The sequence below is a fragment of the Amblyraja radiata genome, chromosome 39, assembly GCF_010909765.2.
Source record: "Amblyraja radiata isolate CabotCenter1 chromosome 39, sAmbRad1.1.pri, whole genome shotgun sequence".
Lineage (NCBI taxonomy): Eukaryota > Metazoa > Chordata > Chondrichthyes > Rajiformes > Rajidae > Amblyraja > Amblyraja radiata.
In genome coordinates this window covers 8,920,204-8,941,639 of record NC_045994.1, presented here as the reverse complement: position 1 = coordinate 8,941,639, position 21,436 = coordinate 8,920,204, and the positions used below count along the sequence as shown (strand labels likewise).

General features: G+C 44.4%; 1 protein-coding gene across 2 annotated transcripts; it reads left to right on the top strand.

Moving 5' to 3' along the window:
- Positions 1-1,818: 1,818 nt before the first annotated feature.
- On the top strand, positions 1,819-9,385 carry snrpg (small nuclear ribonucleoprotein polypeptide G). Of its 2 annotated transcripts, none has more exons than XM_033014067.1 (4): positions 1,819-1,963; positions 2,910-2,932; positions 4,711-4,835; positions 7,579-9,385. In XM_033014067.1, the coding sequence occupies exons 1-4, from the start codon at positions 1,932-1,934 to the stop codon at positions 9,190-9,192; spliced, it is 1,794 nt and encodes a 597-aa protein (XP_032869958.1). In that variant the 5' UTR covers positions 1,819-1,931; the 3' UTR covers positions 9,193-9,385. The 2 variants fall into 2 exon arrangements, with proteins under 2 accessions (XP_032869958.1, XP_032869959.1); XM_033014068.1 differs by lacking the exon at positions 7,579-9,385 and adding an exon at positions 6,210-6,470 and having other exon boundaries at positions 1,824-1,963.
- Positions 9,386-21,436: the final 12,051 nt, after the last annotated feature.

Genomic DNA, 21,436 nt, shown 5'->3' with positions numbered 1-21,436 from the left:
TACAAGTGTTCTGGTTGTAATTCTTTTTCAATGGATGCCCTAAATTTCTCTTGGAGAGCTATCAGCAGCAGAGCTGCCTGAAAATGTTCCCCTGGAAAACAGATCACATGGTCGTTGTAGCATTTATTTCAAATTGAGGCAGCCTTCCAGCTGAAATGTTTCCTGTCATTCAAGACCAAAGATACTAGAGGAGCTCTGGTATCCTTATTATCCTCTGTTTAAGAAAGAACTGCAGATGCTGGAAAGGCGAAGGTAGACAAAAGTGCTGGAGAAACTCAGCGGGTGAGGCAGCATCTATGGAGTGAAGGAAATAGGCAACATTTCGGGTTGAGACCCTTCTTCAGACTGATGTGAGGGTGGGGTAGGGGGGCGGGAAGAAGAAAGGAAGAGGCGGGGACAGTGGGTTGAGGGAGAGCTGAGAAGGGGAGGAGAAAGCAGGGACTACCTGAAATTAGAGAAATCAATGATCATACCGTTGGGGTGTAAACTGCCCAAGCAAAATTTGAGGTGCTGCTCCTCCAATTTACGGTGGGCCTCACTCTGGCCATGGAGGAGGCCCAGGACAGAAAGGTCAGATTCAGAATGGGAGGGGAAGTTGAAGTGCTGAGCCACCGGGAGATCAATCAATCAATCAGTTTTATTCGTCACATTGCACATAAAGTGCAAGTGTAATGAATTTGTCAGCAGCGGTACAATGATAAAGAACACACAATACACAATAAAAACTTAACACATACATCCACCACAGCATTCATCACTGTGGTGGAAGGCACAAAATTTGGCCAGTCCTCCTCCATTTCCCCCCGTGGTCGGGACCAGTCAGTCCAGGATCGACTCTTCCCCACTGGAGACCGCGGCTTTAGGTTGGTGTAGGCCGCAGGCCGGCGGTCGAAGATCAGGTTGGTTATTGCGAACAGAGCGGAGGTGTTGGGCGAAGCGATCGGCAAGCCTACACTTGGTCTCACCGATGTGGAGCAGCTGACACCTAGAGCAGCGGATGCAATAGATAAGGTTGGAGGAGATGCAGGTGAACCTCTGCCGCACCTGGAAGGTCTGCTTGGGTCCTTGAATGGAGTCAAGGGGGGAGGTAAAGCGACAAGTAAAGCGGTTGCAAGGGAAAGTGCCAGGAGAAGGGGTGGTTTGGGTGGGAAGGGACGAATTGACCAGGGAGTTACGGAGGGAGCGGTCTCTGCGGAAAGCAGACGGGAGGAGATGGGAAGATGTGGCCAGTGGTGGGATCCTGTTGGAGGTGGCGAAAATGTTGGAGGATTATTTGTTGTATGTGACGGCTGGTAGGGTGGAAGATTAAGCTATATTTAAGAGGGAGTTAGATGTGGCCCTTGTGGCTAAGGGGATCAGAGGGTATGGAGAGAAGGCAGGTACGGGATACTGAGTTGGATGATCAGCCATGATCATATTGAATGGCGGTGCAGGCTCGAAGGGCCGAATGGCCTACTCCTGCACTTAATTTCTATGTTTCTATGTTTCTATGAAGACAAGGGGGACTCTGCCCTTGTTACGAGTGGGGGGGATGGGGAGTGAGAGCAGAGTTAGGGGCTATAGAAGAGACCCTGGTGAGAACCTCATTATCATCCATTATTACTCTAGTATCTTTGGTCAAGACTGATTGTTGTAATGGGGAAAAAAGCTGGGAGATGATTGGCTGAAGGGAGGGTCATACTGGGATCTGATTGGCTGATGGAGGGTAATGCAGCTGATTGGTCAATGGAGTCTAAATCTGATTGGTTGAAGTGAGGGTAGATTTGATTGGTTGAAGGGAGGGAGATGCTGGGATCTGATTGGACGAGGGGTCGCTGTTTGAATCGTGTTGCGCACGCACATCGCAGACGCAGTAACCGAGCGCTGACGCTCTGACGTGTGTGTGAGCGCGACGGGAGAGCGGGACTGAGAGAAGCGGCGGCGAGGACAAGATGAGCAAAGCGCACCCGCCCGAGCTGAAGAAGTGAGTGGCCGGCGGTAGTAGTAGTGGTAGTAGTAGTGGTAGTAGCTGCGGATCCGACCCCACCCGACCGTGCCTGGGCCTCGCGTGCAGGCGACCGGCGGCGTCCATCACCCTCCCGGGCCGCCGGGTGAGGGCGGGCTCCGGCTGGCGTAGGCCGCGCCCATGTGCAGCCGCCAGGCCTGAGCACCGGGCCGTGCCAGGGAGGCAGTTACAGCCCGGCCGCTCCTACCGGGCACAGCCGCCCCGGGGGGAAGGAGGAGAAGCGGTGGCGGGTTTAGACTCGGGTTTATTATTATTTGCAGGTACCTGAGGCACGGTTAAAGCTTTGTTTTACCTGCCCTGTAAATAGACCAGGTATAAGTCTGAAGAAGGGTCTCGAGAAGGCCGGTACAGGATACTGAGTTGGATGATCACATTGAATGGCGGTGCAGGCTCGAAGGGCCGAATGGCCTACTCCTGCACCTATTGTCTATGTTTCTATGATCCAAAATATCGCCCATTCCTTTTCTCCAGAGATGCTGCTTGACCCGCTGAGTTACTCCAGTTTTCTGTGTCTATATTCGGCATCTGCAGTTTCTTCTTACATGGATCAGGTATAGCATACATAAATGTATGTTAAACTCAAGTACAATAGGTAGAGGGGAAGATAGAGTGCAGAATATAGTTGTCGGCTTTGTAGCGCACCAGTTCAATCAGATCAGCTAATACTAGAATTTGTAGGAAAGAACTGCAGATGCTGGTTTAAATTGAAGGTAGACACAAAATGCTGGAGTAAAAGTGAACAGCAGGATGTCAGTGATACTCTTGTTTAAATATTATGCATTAATTTTGCAGTATTTAATTCCAATAAGTATTGATAACGAGGTTCTTGGGTTTTAAATGATTTGAGAACCCATCATTTAACCTAGCCTGGACAAGTCATTGACCAGATTTTTTTAAATTTTAGATTCATGGACAAGAAGCTGTCACGTAAGTTTTGAATTAAAATTGTCTTAAAAGAGCTGGGGAGTGTTTTGTAAGGAGGGTTGTATTGTATTGTATTGTACAATTTGGAAACTCTGGAATAATTATTTTTTTTTTCTGATATATATTTTTTTATTAAAGGTAATCAATTACAATGCTTCAAACAACTTTATATCAAATTAATTCAATTTGCATTAAGTAAAACACTAGTAATACTTATCTACTATTTTTTTAGAAATAATGATAGAAAAAGAATAGAACAGTTATAAATCATTAAGAGAGTGATTAAATAATAATTTGATTATATATAAGAAAGAAAAGAGAAACGAAAAAAAAAATGAAAAACCACAATATGTATTGTTAATAACACTACTACAAGTGATAGTATCAATAAAGACATATATGTTAATTCCAATATAAAAATGAATTATTCTCACCAAATCCCGCAGGGTGCACGCCGAGCCATGTTGCCAAGAATAGCTACTTCTCTAAATACTGTATATAATTATTTTAAAAAGTCTTTCACAAAATCTTGAAAGCTGCCAAAACTGGGAAGTCACTAAGCAAAAAATGGTGATTTGACTAAGTCCCACCAACATTAGACTTTAAAGCTACAGCGTGGAAACAGGCCTTCATCCCACTGAGGCCACATCGACCGATAATCACCCCGTACACTAATACTACCCTACACACTAGGAACAATTTACAATGTTACAGTTGCCAGTTAACCTACGAACCCTTACGTCTTTGGAGTGTGGGAGGAAACCTGAGCACCCGGACAAAACCCACGCGGTCACAGGGAGAACATACAAACTCCACACAGACAGCACCCATAGTCAGGATTGAACCCATGTCTCTGGCAGTGTAAGGCAGCAACTCTACTGCTGCCATCAGTTAAATTTCTGTGTAAGTGGTAATTCACCAATTCTTTTCAATTAAAAATTGTGTAAATCTGTAAGAATATACCAGTGTGACTTTCCATACATAGTTTGCATCATCCCCTTGTGCATTAGACCAGAACCCTAATTTAATTAAGTTTAAATTTAAATTTAAATTGCTTGATTGTGTGGTGTGCTGCACAACAGTAGCTTTAATTATGCTGGTTCCAATTCTTGTTCTGAAAGGCAAATTTCTGATTGCTTTTGCTGAATGTTTGCACTCCTGTGAAGTAGGCAAGATTGTGAAGCTGCATTTGTGCAACTGCAAATAGATTAAAGGTATTAGTGGTCTCTTTGGGAAAAGCTGCAAAATATTTGTTTCAATAATGTTTTGCCACAATCTTGATAAATTAAGATGGAGGAAGTGATCCTGATTTCTGGATGGTGAATATGTTGTCAATTTATTGTTTTTGCACTGGGGTGCTGCATTAAACACTTGACCGTTTCCTATTATTAAATCATCCCACTTCAGTTATTTTTAGAGATACAACATGGAATCATGTCCTTCTGCCCTGCCCACCATGTCCAGTCCACCAATTGATCACCCCTTCACACTAGTTCTATGTTATCCCACTTTCTCATACACTTCTGCATGCAGTTTACAGAGGCCAATTAACCTATAAGCCTGCACATCTTTGGGGTGTGGGAGGAAACTGGGGCACCCGGAAGGAACTCACAGTCACAGGGAGAACAGGAAACTCCACATGGACAGCACCCGAGGTCAAGATCGAAATTGCGTCTATGGCGCTGTGAGGCATGGGCACTACAAGCTGCGCCACTGCACCACCCTGTTCTGTTCAGAGATCAAGGAGACTGCAAAGGTTTCTCATGCTTTGTTTTATTCAGTAAAACTAAACGGTGGAAGACATGTGCAAGGAATTCTACGTGGGTTCGATCCCTTCATGAATCTTGTCGTGGATGAATCCTTGGAAATGGCACAGGGTGGCCAACAGAATACCATTGGCATGGTGGTAAGTTACTTGCGTTTATTACAGTGAATAAGCGAGTTCGATAGTTCAACTGCGCATGCCCAGGTCATAGGTCATTCGGGATAAACATTCTCGCCAGTGGAGCTACTATGTGTGTGTGGACCAGCGTATTCATTTCAATGAGATTTTAAAATAAATGTATCCGTCGAATATGTCAGCAGTAGGCCACAGCACAGGTTGCACAAATCCACAATTGTATCTATTTAAATTATTGACTCAATACAGCACCAGCCTTGGACGGACAACGTTCCAGGTTGTTGCCCTTCTGATCAGTCTGAAGAAGATTCCCGACCGGAATTGTCGTCTGCCCATTCCCTCCACCAGCACTTTGTGTTTTACTCAAAGATTCTAGCATCTGCAGTTTCTTGTGCCTGTAGTTATCTAAAGGTCAGTCCTGACCTACCATCTACCTCATTGGAGACTCAGACTTTGATTGGGCTTTACAGAAATGTATCTTGCACCAAACGTTGTTCCATTTATCCTGTGTCAGTACACTGTGAATGGCTTGATTGTAATCATGTACAGCCTTTCCTCTGACTGGATAGTATGTAACAAAAAAACTTTGTAGGGTGGACCTCATTGAAACTTACCAAGTCGTGATAGGCCTGGATAAAGTGGAGACTGACTTTTCTCACTTCCAGCTCTTCACCTCCACCCCTGACTTTCAGTCTGAAGAGGGATCAACACCTTTGCTTGGACCTACCTGATCTCCCAGTTGCTAAACACTTTAATTCTCTTTCCCATTCCCACAATGACCTTTCTGTCCTAGGTCTCCTCCATTGTCAGTGAGGCTAAATGCAAATTGGAGGAACGGCATCTCATATTTCGCTTGCGCAGCTTACAACCCAGTGGTATGAATATTATAGAACCCGAGGCCGTAGCCTCAGAATAAAAGGACGTACCTTTAAAAAGGAGATGAGATGGAATTTCTTTAGGCAGAGGGTCGTGAATCTGGAATTCATTACCACAGATGGCTGTGGAAGCCGTCAATTGATATTTCAATGGCAGAGAATGACATATTCTTGATTAGTAAAGGTGTTGGGGGTTATTGGGTAGAAGGCAGGAGAATTGGGTTGAGAGGAAAAGACAGATCTGTCATCTGATGCCAGCCCTGATTTGTCCTGTTTTATTTTTCGTCTCCATGTTTTTGTCCCCACTCTCCACTTCAATCAGTCTGGAGAAGTGTCCAACCAAAAAATGTAGCCTATCCATGTTCTCCAGCAATGCTGCCTGGCCCTGTTGAGTTAAGGCAGCACTTTGTGCCTATCTGATATAAACCAGCATCTGCGGTTCCTTTTTAACTACTATTTAGCTATCCTTTCAGTGAGGTTTTTAACTTTGCATTCTCTTCACCAGGTAATTAGAGGGAACAGCATTATCATGCTCGAAGCTTTAGAAAGAGTATAGTGAAGACCTCACTCGTGAAGCCTTGGAAACGTGGTAAAGTGACCGAACCTGCATTTGATGCTTATATTTGTTTTTGTCTGTCATGATGAAAGATGCCGTTGCAGTTTACTTTATAAAGGAGGCTCGTTTTTGGAATTCTGTGAATAATTTACGCTTTGTACCGGTGAAACTCACAAGGACTATTAAATAAGATTTTTTTGTATGAACAAAGGATTGGATAAATTGCTCTTATTTTCATTGCTTTTGTGTATGTTGTAGATAAATCTGAATGAGCTGCCAATTATCAGTGATACAGGCCAATTGTCCTCCAACGACTAATCCTAGTGTGACAGAGCAGTGCAGCGTAGGACCAGGCACTTCAGCTCACAATGTCTGTGCCAAACATTATGCCAAGTTAAAGTATGTCTGCCTCAGATCGACACACAAAGCTGGAGTAACTCAGTGGAACAGGCATCTCTGGAGAGAAGGTATGGGTGATGTTACTGGTCGAGACCCTTCTTCAGACTAGTTTGGGGAAAGGGAAACGAGAGATATAGATGGTGATGTGGAGAGATAAGGAACAATGAATTAAAGATATGCAAAAAAGTAACTATGATAAAGGAAACAGGCCATTATTAGCTGTTTGCTGGGTGAAAACGAGAAGTGGTACGACTTGGGTGGGGGTTGGATGCAGAGAGGGAATGTCGCAGTTACTCCAAAGAAATCAATATTCATACCACTGCACAAGTGAAATATGAGATGCCGTTCCTCCAATTTGTGTTTTACCTCTGACAATGGAGGAGACCTAGGACAGAAAGGTCATTGTGGGAATGGGAAGGAGAATTAAAGTGTTTAGCAACCAGGAGATCAGGTAGGTCCAGGCGGACTAAGCAAAGGTGTTGATCCCGCTTCAGACTGAAGAGCTGGAAGTAAGAAAAGTCAGTCCAGCTCTTCAATTCCCCCCTCCCTTTGCCCCCACCCCCCTACTTTCAGCCTGAAGAAGGGTCCTGCTATAATGAATACTGATCAATCCAGTCTTGGGGGCATACAAAGTACATGTGCTCCCTTGCGATTTTTTGAACTTTGATGGTGCAAAAGCGATATACATTCAGTGGAGACCGTACTTTGAATTTTGATCTTTTCCCGGGCTAGCGATATGCGGTACGATACTCTCGTGATGCTGTGTAACGCCAGTGTGCCGCAGCTCCCAGTCAGCCATACGTGTAAACTGTGTACTGTGTTGCCAGCGTTTTGTGGATACAATGTACAGTACTGTTGTTTTTTGCATCCCATCATGTCTATAAAACGCCCATCTGTGTCTCCTGCTCCTTGTGAGAAGAAGAAGAAGAGGAAGGCAATTACTCTTGAGATGAAACTCCAGATAATTGGCCAGCGTGAAGGCGGCAAGCCAATAATGGCCATCGCACGTGAGTTAGGACTTTCGCAATCGACCATCTCGACCATCTTAAAGGATAAGAAGCGAATCAGTGATGCCGCAAAATCGTCAGCATCGGTTAAATCCACGATCATCACAAAGAAAAGAGCTGGGCTGATTGAAGATATGGAGCGATTGCTTGCCACGTGGATGGAAGATCAGATACAGAAGCACATGCCACTTAGCCTATTGACGATCCAGGCTAAGGCAAGAAGTCTTTTCGAAAGGCTAAAAGAGCGCGCTGATCCTTTGTATACGCAAGTGTTTACAGCAAGTCCAGGATGGTTCCAACGCTTCAAAAGGCGTCATAATTTTCATAACGTGAAGGTCAGGGGTGAGGCGGCAAGTGCCAATACTGAAGGTGCCGAAGCTTTTAAGGAAGAGCTGCATCGGATAATTGTGGATGAGGAATATTTGCCAGAACAAATATTCAATGTCGATGATCCGGGCTTGTTCTGGAAGCGTATGCTGGATCGTACATGCATTGATCAAGAGTCCAAGACAATGCCAGGATTCAAGGCATGCAAAGAGCGTGTAACGCTGCTTTTGGGTGGAAATGTTGCAGGGTTCAAATTAAAGCCTTTACTAATCCACCACTCGGAGAACCCTAGAGCATTGAAGAATGTGAGCAAGCATAAACTTCCCGTTTATTATCGCCATAACAAGAAAGCCGGGATGACATTAGCATTGTTTGAAGACTGGTTTCTAAGCTGTTTTATTCCGCAGGCAAGAGAATATTGTAGGCAAAACAACATCCCATTCAAAATTCTTCTGATCTTCGATATTGCTCCAGGCAATCCGCAGCATATCAGAAACATGCATCCCGATGTAAAGGTTGTGTGTTTGCCGCCAAACACAGCCGCACTCATTCAACCAATGGACCAGGGTGCAATAGCTGCGTTCAAAGCCTACTATTTACGCCAAACGTTTGCGCAGGCTGTTGAAGCGACTGAATCTGGCCGGACACTCCAAGAGTTTTGGAAAGGTTTTAACATTCTCAATGCTATCCAGAACATCGCTGCAGCATGGGAAGGAGTCACACAGCAATGCATGAACGGCGTTTGGAAAAAAGTTATGAAGACATATGTGAACACATTCAAAGGCTTTAACAAAGACTCTGCTGTTGGTAACATAGTAAATAACAAGATATTAGTGCTTGGGAAACAGCTAGAATTGGACATTGATGAAGAAGATATTCATGAGCTTGTTGGCACTGAGGCTGAAGACCATTCCAATGAGGAGCCGATCGAACTGGAGGAAGAAAGAAGTAAAGAAGCAGAGGCAGAGGAAGAAGTTATACCCGTGGCACCGAAAACGTTCACTACAAAGAAACTGGCGGAGGCGTTTGCCACTATCAGCAGTGGCGTACGGATGTTGGAAGAAATGGACGTCAATTACGAGAGATTCGCAAAAACTAACAGGCAGCTACAGGATGCTCTTGCTTGCTATAGGGAAATATATAATGAAAAGAAGAGACAGTCAAAACTTGGTATCTTCCTGAAGAACACTGCCTGCTAAACACTCAACACGTGTCGATGCCCCGGTGCCTTCTCCCACTATTCTCGAGCCTTATCAGAAGAGAGAGAATGTTCGGTAGGTTAGGTGTATTAAACATGTTTCTATCTTTTTTTCATCTTGCTAAATACTGTACTGTATCATGTTTGCCCTTAAAACTCACCTGATAAATAATAAAGCAGTTTCCTGGCATGACTGGCAAGTCTATAAACAGACTTTAATGTCCCGTTCAGAGCATCCCAATATGCTTTAAAGAAATGTAATCGGTATATTAAGAAACTGCACATGTTAAATGCATTTTCGACTTGCGATGTTTTTGATTTACAATGGGTTTATCGGGACATAACCTCATCGTAAGTTGAGGAACAGCTGTAGAAGGGACTCTAAGCTTTCAAGACTTTTTATTGAGATTTCCAAATCAGTGAACTAATGCCATACACCTAACTTTTCACACATACTTCTTACTATATTTGTTATGATAACTTTATTCATCTGAAGATTTAAAATCGTCAATTGATCCAGTATCATCTATATTTGGAGAGAATATCAAGATGTTAGCTGGTTTCACTCTTGCAAGACTTGCAACACTAATTAAAATCTATTTTCCCTGGTCCTAGACTCCCAAGGCTGCAGCAAGCTTTTAATCTTAAAGCTGCAGTAATCAACCTTTGCAACATTGCATGCATGATTGTTTAATTTCAAGTACAAGTTCACACTTATTGTCACATGCACCAATTAAGGTACAGTGTTTGAGTTACCATGCAGCCATGCAAATAAACGAACATAATACATAATAGAACTTAACATAAACATCCACCACAGTGATCACTGTGATGGAAGGCAATAAAGTTCAGTCAATCTTCCTTCTTTTGTTCACCTGTGTTTGGGGCCTTATCCCTCCGTAGTCGCCGCTACGGATGGCCCGATGTACATGCGCTCTCTTCGGGATGATCGAAGCTCAGACGTCGGGATGGATGTAACACGCTTGGGAGTGCCCAAATCGGCCACTTTCTTACCGGAGACAGCGACTTCTCGATGTTATTGGCCGCAGGCTGGCCACTGTTGGAGCTCTTCTCCGGCGATCCCTGGCTCCGAGATGGTAAGTCCACGCCACGCCCACGGTCAGCAGGCCGGAGCCTTTCTTCTGGCTCCCCGACGGAAGTTCGCGCCGTGCCCACTGCTGAAGCTCTGGGCCGTCTCCAGGAAAAGTTGTTCTGCTGCGAGGGAGGTGAAAATGCGACTAGGAGAAAAGTCGCATCCCCGTCAAGGTAAGTGACAAAACGGTTTCCCTCTATTCTATCCCCCCCCACCCACCACTACCCACATAAAAACATACCGAGAAACAGGACCAAGTTATTCCCACAACACTGAAGGAGATTTGTGCGTCATTGGCGTGTATCTCCAGTGTATTGTCCACATTATTCAGACCTTTCTCAGTCAACAAAAATCAATACAATTTCTTGAATTCTACTCATCGAGTCATAATGGACCTTATGGACACAGGCCCTTCGGCCCAACTTGCCCACGCCAACCAATGTACATTGATCCCACTTGGCCCATATCACTCTAAACCTTTCCTATCCTTTCCTACTATGGCCACTGCTGATAGACCTATCCATCCTGGTCTGAAATACTCTTGGAGATGAGCCTGCACAGGTAGAGAGTGCTCTTAGTAGAGAATTCAAAAGATTCACTGCTCTTTGGGTACAGAGATTTCCCATCTCAGTCCTAAATGGTCAACTGCTTACCTTGAGAACATTGTCCCTGATTCTGGATATACCATCTTGGGTTTTTTTGAAATTTTGTATCTTTAAACAACCTCTTGTTCTTCTAAGCTAAGGAGAATGTCAACCATTTAGTTTAGTTTAGAGATACAGTGTGGAAATGGGCCCTTTGACCCACCGAGTCCGTGCCGAGCAGCGATCCCTACACAGTAATAATATCCAACACACTAGGGACAATTTACAATTAATCTATTTATCTGTACGTCTTTGGAGTGTGGGAGGATACCAGAGAAAGCCCACGCAGATCATGGGGAGAACGTACAAACTCCATACAGAGAACACCAGTAGTCTGGACCAAACCTGGGTCTCTGGCGCTGCAAGGCAGCAACTCTACCGCTGTCCCAACCAGTAATTTGCTTAATTTCTCTTCAGCGCAAAACTATGAATTGATCTGCTGCTAAATCTTCATTGTAGGCTTCCATTTTACAGAAAAAATGTGCCATTGATAGAAAAAAATTGTGCATTGCATCTATTGGTTTGAGAAGATGAAAGGTAATTGAATCGTGGATGACGCACTACTGCATCTTCTCCTTGCAGCTGCTAGTTGATCTGTTATTCCTTTAGACTGGAGATGCGGAGCAGAAACAGGCCTTTCAGCCCACTGTGTCTACGCCGACCAACGATCACCCAGTACACTAACACCATCCTTCACACTTAGGATAATTTACAATCTTTTGGACAAACAGCGTGGAAACAGGCCCTTCGACCCACCAAGTCATAAGGTCATAGGTGATAGGAGCAGAATTAGGCCATTCGGCCTATCAAGTCTACAGCCATTCAATCTTGGCTGATCTATCTCTCCATCCTAATACCATTCTCCTACCTTCTCCCCATAACCCCTGACAATCGCACTAATCAATAATTTGCCAAACTCCACCTTAAAAATATCCATTGATTTGGTCTCCACAGCCTTCTGTGGAAAAGAATTTCACAGATTCACCACCCTCTGCCTAAAGAAACTCCTAATCTCCTTCCAAAAGGAATGTCCTTTAATTCTGAGGCTCTTGACTCTTCCATTAGTGTAAACAACCTCTCCACATCCACTCTATCCAAGTCTTTCACTATTCGGTATGTTTCGATGAAGGGACCCCTCATCCTTCTAAATTCCAGCGAGTGTAGGCCCAGTGCCGGCAAATGCTCATTATATGTAAACCCACTCATTCCTGGGATAATTCTTGTAAACCTCCTCTGGTCCCTCACCAGACGCAGCACATCCTTCCTCAGACATGTGGACCAAAATTGTTCACAATACCACGCGTCTGCGTTGACCTGCGATCACTCAAAATACCCAATGAATTTGCCTCTACCGTTGTGTGTTGCAATAATCAGGCAAGACCTTACTTAAATGTATGAAACTGCTCAACAGTGGGTGTGAGCACTCATCCTGATTTACTTGATACATGGCAGGTCACCTTCGAGGAGAGATGATGGAAGCTCAGATAAGAAGGGGAATAATTTGATGCCAATATACATTTATACTCTTTCCACCCATCCCCCATCCTAGATCTTTGACCAGTTTGACTGTCCTGATTAAATTTCATCTTTCTAGGCCTCGTTGTCAGCTTCCCTTAGCTAACAATGATCTATACGAAATCTTCCTTTGATCTCTCGTTTTCATACCTTACACTTCCATATCTCTTTGTCTCCCTCTCCCATGATTCACGCTGAAGAAGGGTCTCGACCCGAAATGTCACCCATTCCTTCTATCCAGATATGCTGCCTGAGCGAATCCAGCCTTTTGTGTCTACATTTATTGACCATTCCACTAGATGTCAGTGTTTAAGAAGGAACTGCAGATGCTGGAAAATCGAAGGTAGACAAAATTGCTGGAGAAACTCAGCGGGTACGGCAGCATCTATGGAGCGAAGGAAATAGGCAACGTTTCGGGCCCGAAACGTTGCCTATTTCCTTCGCTCCATAGATGCTGCCGTACCCGCTGAGTTTCTCCAGCAATTTTGTCTACCACTAGATGTCAGCATGACACCACTACATTGAGACTGAAGGGGATGACAATATAGCTGTAAAACTCTGCAATCTAGCACAGTCTATTAACCAGCCTGCAGGGGAGAGAGAGAGACCTATAGAAACAAGGGAACTTACATCAACCGTGGCAGATTCTTGATTAACCAGCAGCTTTGAATAACTGCCCTGTCAGGTCCAACATTCTTCCAGATAATAAAGCACAGAAGTTGGACTGAACCCAATAATTGAAGTCTTGCTGCTTCCATAACTAAGAATCATGCAATAAGCTTGCTGCAATACAACTTAGGTCAATAGTGCAGTGGTATGAATATTGATTTCTCTAAATTCAAGTAACTCATGCACTCCCTCTCCATCATCTCCCCCACCCAAGTCGCACCAGGTTCCAGTTCTCAGCATTACCTTTTTGCATATCTTTCATTCATTTGTTCTATATCTCCCTACATCACTGTCTATATCTCTCGGTTCCCTTTCCCGTGACTGATCTGAAGAAGGGTCTCGATCTGAGACATCACCCATTCATTCTCCCCAGAGATGCTGCCTGTCCCGCTGAGTTACTCCAGCATTTTGTGTCTAATGCAGAGATAGTTTCAGCTATGGCTGAGAACATTTTAGGCAGCAAAAAGCACATTTTTTCCACATTGAGTTTAGTTTAAAGACACAAAGTGCTGGAGCAGATTAGTTTAGAAATATAGCATGGGAACAGGCTGTTCGGCCCACTGAGTCCACGCCGACCGACTTGTTTACACTCGTTCTATATAATCCCGCTTTCTCTTATAGCGTTTCTTGCGGTTGCAAGGGAAAGTGCCAGGAGAGGGGGTGGTTCGGGTGGGAAGGGACGAATTGACCAGGGAGTTGTGGAGGGAGCGGTCTCTGCAGAAAGCAGGCGGGAGGAGATGGGAAGATGTGGCCGGTGGAGCTACTAGCTACCTCTGCGGAGACCCTCAGACTATCTTTGATCGAACGTTACTGGACTTTATCTTGCACTAAACTTTATGCACATTATTCCCTGTATATATGGTAGCTCAATTGTATTGTATTGTCATGTATTGTCTTTCCGCTGACTGGTTAGCACGCTACAAAAGCTTTTCACTGTCCCTTGGTGCATGTGACAATAAACTAAACTCAAATTCAATATCTAACAATTACCTTCTCTAAACTAAATAATGACATTAGTATTCCAACTAATCTTTGATACATCGCACACACTTTAACTGAGATTTGTAAAGGCCAGGTTTAGTGATATAAGTAAAGGCAGAACCACTTTAAGGATATTAATAACAGCCATTGGATCACATCAACAATAGATTCGAGTATATCAAATCATTTACTCCTCTTGTTACTGCTTGAGGTTTCCTAATTTCACAGTGGCAGATGACACGTGTGTGATTAAGCCATATTGTGCACAGACTCTTAAATCTTTTCCAAGATGCAGATCTGAATGCCATGCATTTGAAATTAGATGTTTTCAACCTGACAGCAGCCTTCATCCATTCCATCAACTTCAACATAAGGGCTTTGTTCTCATCCCAAATTAGTTAACATGCCACTCACTTTGCCAATTAGGAGCTGGTGCAGGTTTCGCATAATGCTTTATTTTATTGGCGGGGTCACAGTTCAAGCTGGTCCATGAACTGTCACTACGGGGTCGGGTCACCTCTGTTACCCTGGTGATTTCCAACTCCTAAGCTAGGGGAGACACAAAATGCTGGAGTATCTCAGCGGGTCAGGCAGCATCTCGGGAGAAAAGGAATAGGTGACGTTTCGGTCCGAGACCCTTCTTCAGACTGAGTGTCAGGGGAGAGGGAAAGGAGAGATGTGAAAAGGTTCGGAACAAATCTGAGTCGGCACCAATTGTTGGCTGTGGAAGAGGTGCTAACCAAGTGATACAAACAGTGAAACTAGTAGGATGACTAGGGTGGAGGAGGGACAGAGAGAGAGGGATTGCAAGGGTTACTTGAAATTAGAGAAATCGATATTCTTACCGCTGCCCAAGTAAAATATGAGGAGTTGTTCCTCCAATTTGCGTGTGGTCTCACTCTGACAGTGAAGGAGGACAGTTGAAATGCTTGGCAACCGGGAGATCGTGTAGAAAAGCTAGACTACTGACTGATTCACCTCTACAACATTGTGGACATTGGACTTTGTCTATGGAACTGATGCTCATGGGATTTGAAATTGGGAATTCTCATGGGATTTGAAATTGTAGCCTACAACAGTCATTTTACAATCAAGTATTTTTCTCTAATATTGAGGGCTTTCCTCCAATATTCTGCTTTCTGGGGGAAAATATAGCAATCAATACTTTAGTTTAGTTTATTGTCATGGGGACCAAGTTACTGTGAAAAGCTTTTGTTGCGTGCTAACCAGTCAGTGGAAAGACAAGGTAGACAAAAATGCTGGAGAAACTTCAGACTCAGTCTGAAGATGGGTTTCGGCCCGAAACGTTGCCTATTTCTTTCGCTCCATAGATGCTGCCTCACCCGCTGAGTTTCTCCAGCATTTTTGTCTACCTTCGATTTTCCAGCATCTGCAGTTCCTTCTTAAACAAGTGGAAAGACAATACATGATTACAAATCGAGCCATCCGCAGTGTACATGACAAGGGAATAACTTGAATAACGTTTAGTCTGAGGGTCTCCGATGAGGTAGATAATAGCTCATGACTGCTCTCTAGTTGTTGGTAGGATGGTTCAGTTGCCTGATAACAGCTGGGAAGAAATTGCCCCTGAATGTGGAGGTGTGCATTTTCACACAGACACTTTATTAGCGACACTTTGAGGTGCATGTTTTTGGCTTAAGTTAAATGTCTTATTTGAGCAGGAGGACAGGCTTGGGGACTGGTTTGTACACTTTGAAACACAGCGAAAAAATCAATCACGTACAACCATCAAATTAATTAAAACGTTAACACTTTGCATCATGTCCCCAAGCCTAGAGATCTATAAGCAACATCATCTTCAATGCATAACCACAAAGACAGTTTCTTATGGTTTTGGTGTACTCTTTTCTCGCCTTGTGGAGAGAAGCTGATAATCAAATCAATAGACTGAAAATTTGATTCCATTTGAGTCAACTATTTGGGAATTCAGAAGAACCCTAAGACCTTGCCTTTAAACTTGCTGCCTGCTGCTGGATGCACTGCCTAAAATGAGACTCGTTGGCAGCTTGCTTCTTTTGGCTTAGTTGACTTGGAGAGCTGCCAAACTCAGCATGACTGTAGTTATTAGATACCGAAGAAACTTGATGAGCGATGATTAGAAAGAGAGGAGTGATGTTCTGAGTCAGCATCTTTGCAGTGCACCTGACCGCTGAGGTGCAAGTGACTTGCGTTAGTTAGTGGTGAAGTGAGGTTAGTTGGTCTCAACTCACTCTGTGTGCCTGGTGCTCTTGCACAATATTGATCCCAGCAGTGAATGGCAGGAACAACATTGATGACAGAGGCCATTTGATATGCAGTTTTCAAATTGCAAAAATGTCATAGAGACCAAGTCTCAGATCCTCTGACTAAGAGATGAAAAATTTGGAATAAAAAAAAAAGTAAAATTATTTCCATATCTACATTTCATCACAAAAACTTGATCCCAACACTCAGTGTTTGATGTTAAAAACTTTCTTTCCCCACTGGTAATATATGCTGATCAATTCCTTTCATGAAAAAAACAAATGCATGAATAGATCCTTGATTAATAATAAGTGCTTACTCGGCAAAGAAAAAACAAAGGATTTGTTCATGTGTATCAAATCAATTTAATATCACAAAAAATGTGATGAATTAGATTTGTAGTTCCATCACTTTGAAGTATATTCAGTAAAAAGCAGGATAGACGAAGAAATGTTGCTCACTTGGATTTTCAGAAGGCCTTTGACAAAGTGCCACACGTGAGGCTGCAGAATAAGATAGGAGTCGATGGTATTGGAAGCAAGGGACAAGTATGAAAAGAAGATTGGCTGACTGGCAGAAGGCAAAGAGTGGGAATAAAGGGTGGCCTTTTCAAGTTGGCTGCCGGTGACTAGTGCTGTTCTGCAGGGGTCAGTGTTAGGTAAACCACTTCTCACATTATATGTGCCATGATCACAATGAATGGCGGTGCTGGCTCGAAGGGCCGAATGGCCTCCTCCTGCACCTTTCTATGTTTCTATTTTCTATGTTAATGATAGAGATAATGGAATTGATGGCTTTGTGGGAGGGGGGGGGCAGATTTGCGGGTGATACGAGGATAGATGGAGGGGCAGGTAGGTTTGAGGAAACAGGGAGCCTGCAGACGTACTTGGTCAGGTTGGGAGAGTGGGCAAAGAAGTGGCAGATGGAACAGAGCGTAGCAAAGTGTACAATCATGCACTTTGGTAGACGGAATAAAGGCATAGGCTATTTCTTACCTAGGGAGAGGATTCAGAAATCAGAAGTGCAAAGGGACCCAGGAGTGCTGGTGCAGCATTCCCAAAAGGTTGAGTCGGTAGTTCGGAAGGCAACAGCAATGTTAATAATGCTGACATTTTATAAGGTGCTGGTCAGACCACATTTGGAATATTGTGAACATCGAGGAAGGAAATGCTGGCATTGGGGAGGGTCCAGAGGAGGTTTACAAGAATGAACCTGGGAATGATTGGATTGGTGTATGAGGAATGTTTGATGACTCTGGTCCTGTACTCACTAGAGTGTAGAAGGAAGAGGGGGAATCTCATTGAATCCTGCCCAATAATGTAGGGTCTAGTTAGAGTGGATGTGGAGAGGATGTTTCCAGTTGTGGGGCAGTCTAGGACCAGAAGGCACAGCCTCATAATTAAAAGGGCATTCTTAAATCATCACCGTTTATATATAACTAGACCAAGTGGGATCCGTTGGAACAACTCCAGGACTGTTTGGAGTCTGTAGACTGGGCAATGTTCAAGGACTCGGCAACGGACTTGAACGAATACGCCACAGTCGTTACAGACTTCATAAAGAAATGTGTGGAGGACTGCATCCCTACAAAAACCTTCCGAGTGTTTCCCAATCAGAAACCTTGGATGAACTTTGAGATCCGCACTCTCCTGAAGTCCAGACACAGGGCATTCACTTCCAACGATACAGTGGCCTACATGAAGACCAGATACGACCTTGGTAAGGCCATCAAAAAGGCCAAAAGGGACTTCTGCTCCAAACTGGAGGACGAGACAGATGTTCGGCAGCTGTGGCAGGGTCTGAATGCAATCACCTCCTACAAGGCAAAACCAGGAGGCAGCTCGAATGCCGGTGTAACATCACTCCCTGACGAGCTCAATGCGTTTTACGCACGCTTTGACAGGGAGAATACTGATGTGCCTTCCCGATCCCCCATTCGCTGTGATGGCATTTCAGTCTCAGTCACAGAGGCCGATGTCAGGAAATCCTTCAAAGGGGTGAACCCCCGAAAAGCACCTGGACCTGATGGTATACCCGGCCGTGTTCTAATAACCTGTGCGGACCAACTGGCGGGAGTTTTTACGGACATTTTCAACCTCTCACTTCTGAGGTCTGAGGTCCCCACCTGCTTTAAAAGGGCATCAATTATACCGGTGCCCAAGAAGAGTAAGGTGACGTGCCTCAATGACTATCGACCAGTAGCACTAACGCCGGTCGTGATGAAGTGCTTTGAGAGGTTGATCATGGAGCAAATCAACTCCTACATCGACAAAAACCTGGACCCACTGCAGTTCGCATACCACCACAACAGATCAACGGTGGATGCGATCTCGCTGGCCCTCCACTCCGCACTGGACCACTTGGACAACAAAAACTCATATGTCAGGCTGTTATTCATTGATTACAGCTCGGCATTTAACACAATCATCCCCTCCAAACTGGTTACCAAACTCGCAGAACTGGGTCTCTGCGCATCCCTCTGCAACTGGATCCTCGACTTCCTCGTCCACAGACCACAGTCTGTTCGTATTGGTGGAAATGTGTCAGCCTCAATAACAATCAGCACGGGAGCACCTCAAGGCTGCGTGCTCAGCCCCCTGCTGTACTCACTCTATACCCATGACTGCGTAGCGAACCACAGTGCGAACTCCATCATCAAGTTCGCTGACGACACCACTATTGTGGGGCGTATCACTGATGGGGATGAGTCAGAGTACAGAAGAGAGATCGAGCAACTGTCCATATGGTGCCAGCGCAATAACCTGGCCCTCAACACCAGCAAAACCAAGGAACTGATTGTGGACTTTGGAAGGAGTAGGAGGGGGACCCACAGCCCCATTTATATCAACGGGTCGATGGTTGAAAGGGTCAAGAACTTCAAATTCCTGGGGGTGCACATCTCTGAAGATCTTTCCTGGTCCGAGAACACTAACTGCAATTATCAAAAAAGCTCATCAGCGCCTCTACTTCCTGAGAAGATTACGGAGAGTCGGATTGTCCAGGAAGACTCTCTCTAACTTCTACAGGTGCACAGTCGAGAGCATGCTGACCGGTTGCATCGTGGCTTGGTTCGGAAATTTGAGCGCCCTGGAGAGGAAAAGACTACAAAAAGTCGTAAACACTGCCCAGTCCATCATCGGCTCTGACCTTCCTTCCATCGAGGGGATTTATCGCAGTCGCTGCCTCAAAAAGGCTGGCAGTATCATCAAAGACCCTCACCATCCTGGCCACACACTCATCTCCCTGCTACCTTCAGGTAGAAGGTACAGGAGCCTGAAGACTGCAACAACCAGGTTCAGGAATAGCTACTTCCCCTCAGCCGTCAGGCTATTAAACCTGGCTCGGACAAAACTCTGATTATTAGCAACCACTTACTGTTATTTGCACTACCAGTTTATTTATTCATGTGTGTATATATTTATATCATGGTATATGGACACATTTATCTGTTTTGTAGTAAATGCCTACTATTTTCTGTGTGCTTAAGCAAAGCAAGAATTTCATTGTCCTATACAGGGACACATGACAATAAACTCACTTGAACTTGAACTTGAACTGTCACTCGTGAGCAATATTCCACCACTCACTCATAGCCCAGGCGCGGCTGACGGGTCCCCGTTGTGACTCCAGAGATCCCCGTCATCGGAACTTGTGGTTCGAGGTAACTTGTAGTTAGTGCAGTGAAATAAAAAGAATACCGATAAATGTTTTTTGTTCGGTCAAGACTATAATATAAGAGGCAAGCGCTCTGTAAAAGATGAAATAGCACAGTGATGAAAGAGTTTCTGATAGCCTATTTAAACAGTCCATTTCTCCCGGTGCCTGGCTTCTGAAAGATTATGTAGCTCCCAGGGTGCAGTGTGCGCCCTCCTTCTTTATAACTCTGTATGAAGGATGTGCATTTGATTACCCTTATCCATAACAAATGTAATATTGCTAATATGTGTTGGTTATAAGTTCAGCTGCCAGGACATGATTAATGATTTGGTATTATTGCATACTGTAGGGAATAATGCAGGATACGTGATGAGATACACAATAGCCTAAATTGATTTTAAGAGAGATTGAGTGTGAACTGCTGGAACCATGAATTATTTTATATATAAGATCCTCAGTGCAAATGCATAATGCACAGAACACAGCCCTATTATATCCTCGTTTGAATCACATGGCTAATTATCTGCTGCTTAATGCAGTGGTAAGTTGTTCTGTGTTTCACTACCTCGGGGCGTCCTTAAGTGGTTGACAGTTAGCAACTTCTGAAGTGAAGTCACTCTGGTAATATATGACATTCGACGCGCTCCCGGCAAGATATGTGTTCTCCTTTCAAATGACGCCGTGACTATTATCCACTGGAAACGGTAGCCAAGGCCTCAGTTTAATGTCATGAATGGTGGCATCACTGACAGTGTTGCACACCCTTACTTCAACAAGTTTGGGCGGCACGGTGGCACAGCGGTAGAGTTGCTGCCTATGCCCCTGTCCCACTTAGGAAACTTGAACGGAAACCTTTGGAGACTTTGCGCCCCGCCCAAGGTTTCCGTGCGGTTCCCGGAGGTTGCAGGTAGTGGAAGCAGGTAGGGAGACTGACAAAAACCTCCGGGTTTCCTTAGGAAACCCTTCAGGTTTCCTAAGTGGGACAGGGGCATTTTACGCCAGAGACCTGCGTTCAATCCTGACTACGGGTGCTGTCTGTACATAGTTTGTACATCCCCCCTGTGATCACGTGGGTTTTCTCCTCGTGCTCAGGTTTCCTCCCACACTCCAAAGACAAACAGATTTGATTGGTAGATAAGTGATGGTCTTGGCATCATGTTCAGCACAGGCATTGTGGGCCTAAGGGCCTGTTCTTGTGATGATGGTGATACTTTATCGATGATGACAATCTATGTTGGCAAAAAGAACCAAAACTATAACAAAAGGCCTAGCCGCATGTAATATGTTCTCAGTCTCTCTGAAAATCGATTTGGGACAATATATGCATCATAACCCATCGTTTCTCATTCCCCAAAGCACTATTCACTCCAATAAATTCTTAACATCTTTATTTCAAGATTTATTTTTTATTCACACTATATCTTCAGTGGGATGTGACCATT

Coding starts and splice junctions, on each gene's coding strand:
- snrpg (XM_033014067.1), top strand. CDS start 1,932: ATGAGCAAAGCGCACCCGCCCGAGCTGAAGAA. Junction 1,964..2,909: donor CACCCGCCCGAGCTGAAGAA/GTGAGTGGCCGG, acceptor TTTAAATTTTAG/ATTCATGGACAAGAAGCTGT. Junction 4,836..7,578: donor AGAATACCATTGGCATGGTG/GTAAGTTACTTG, acceptor CCTTGTGAGAAG/AAGAAGAAGAGGAAGGCAAT.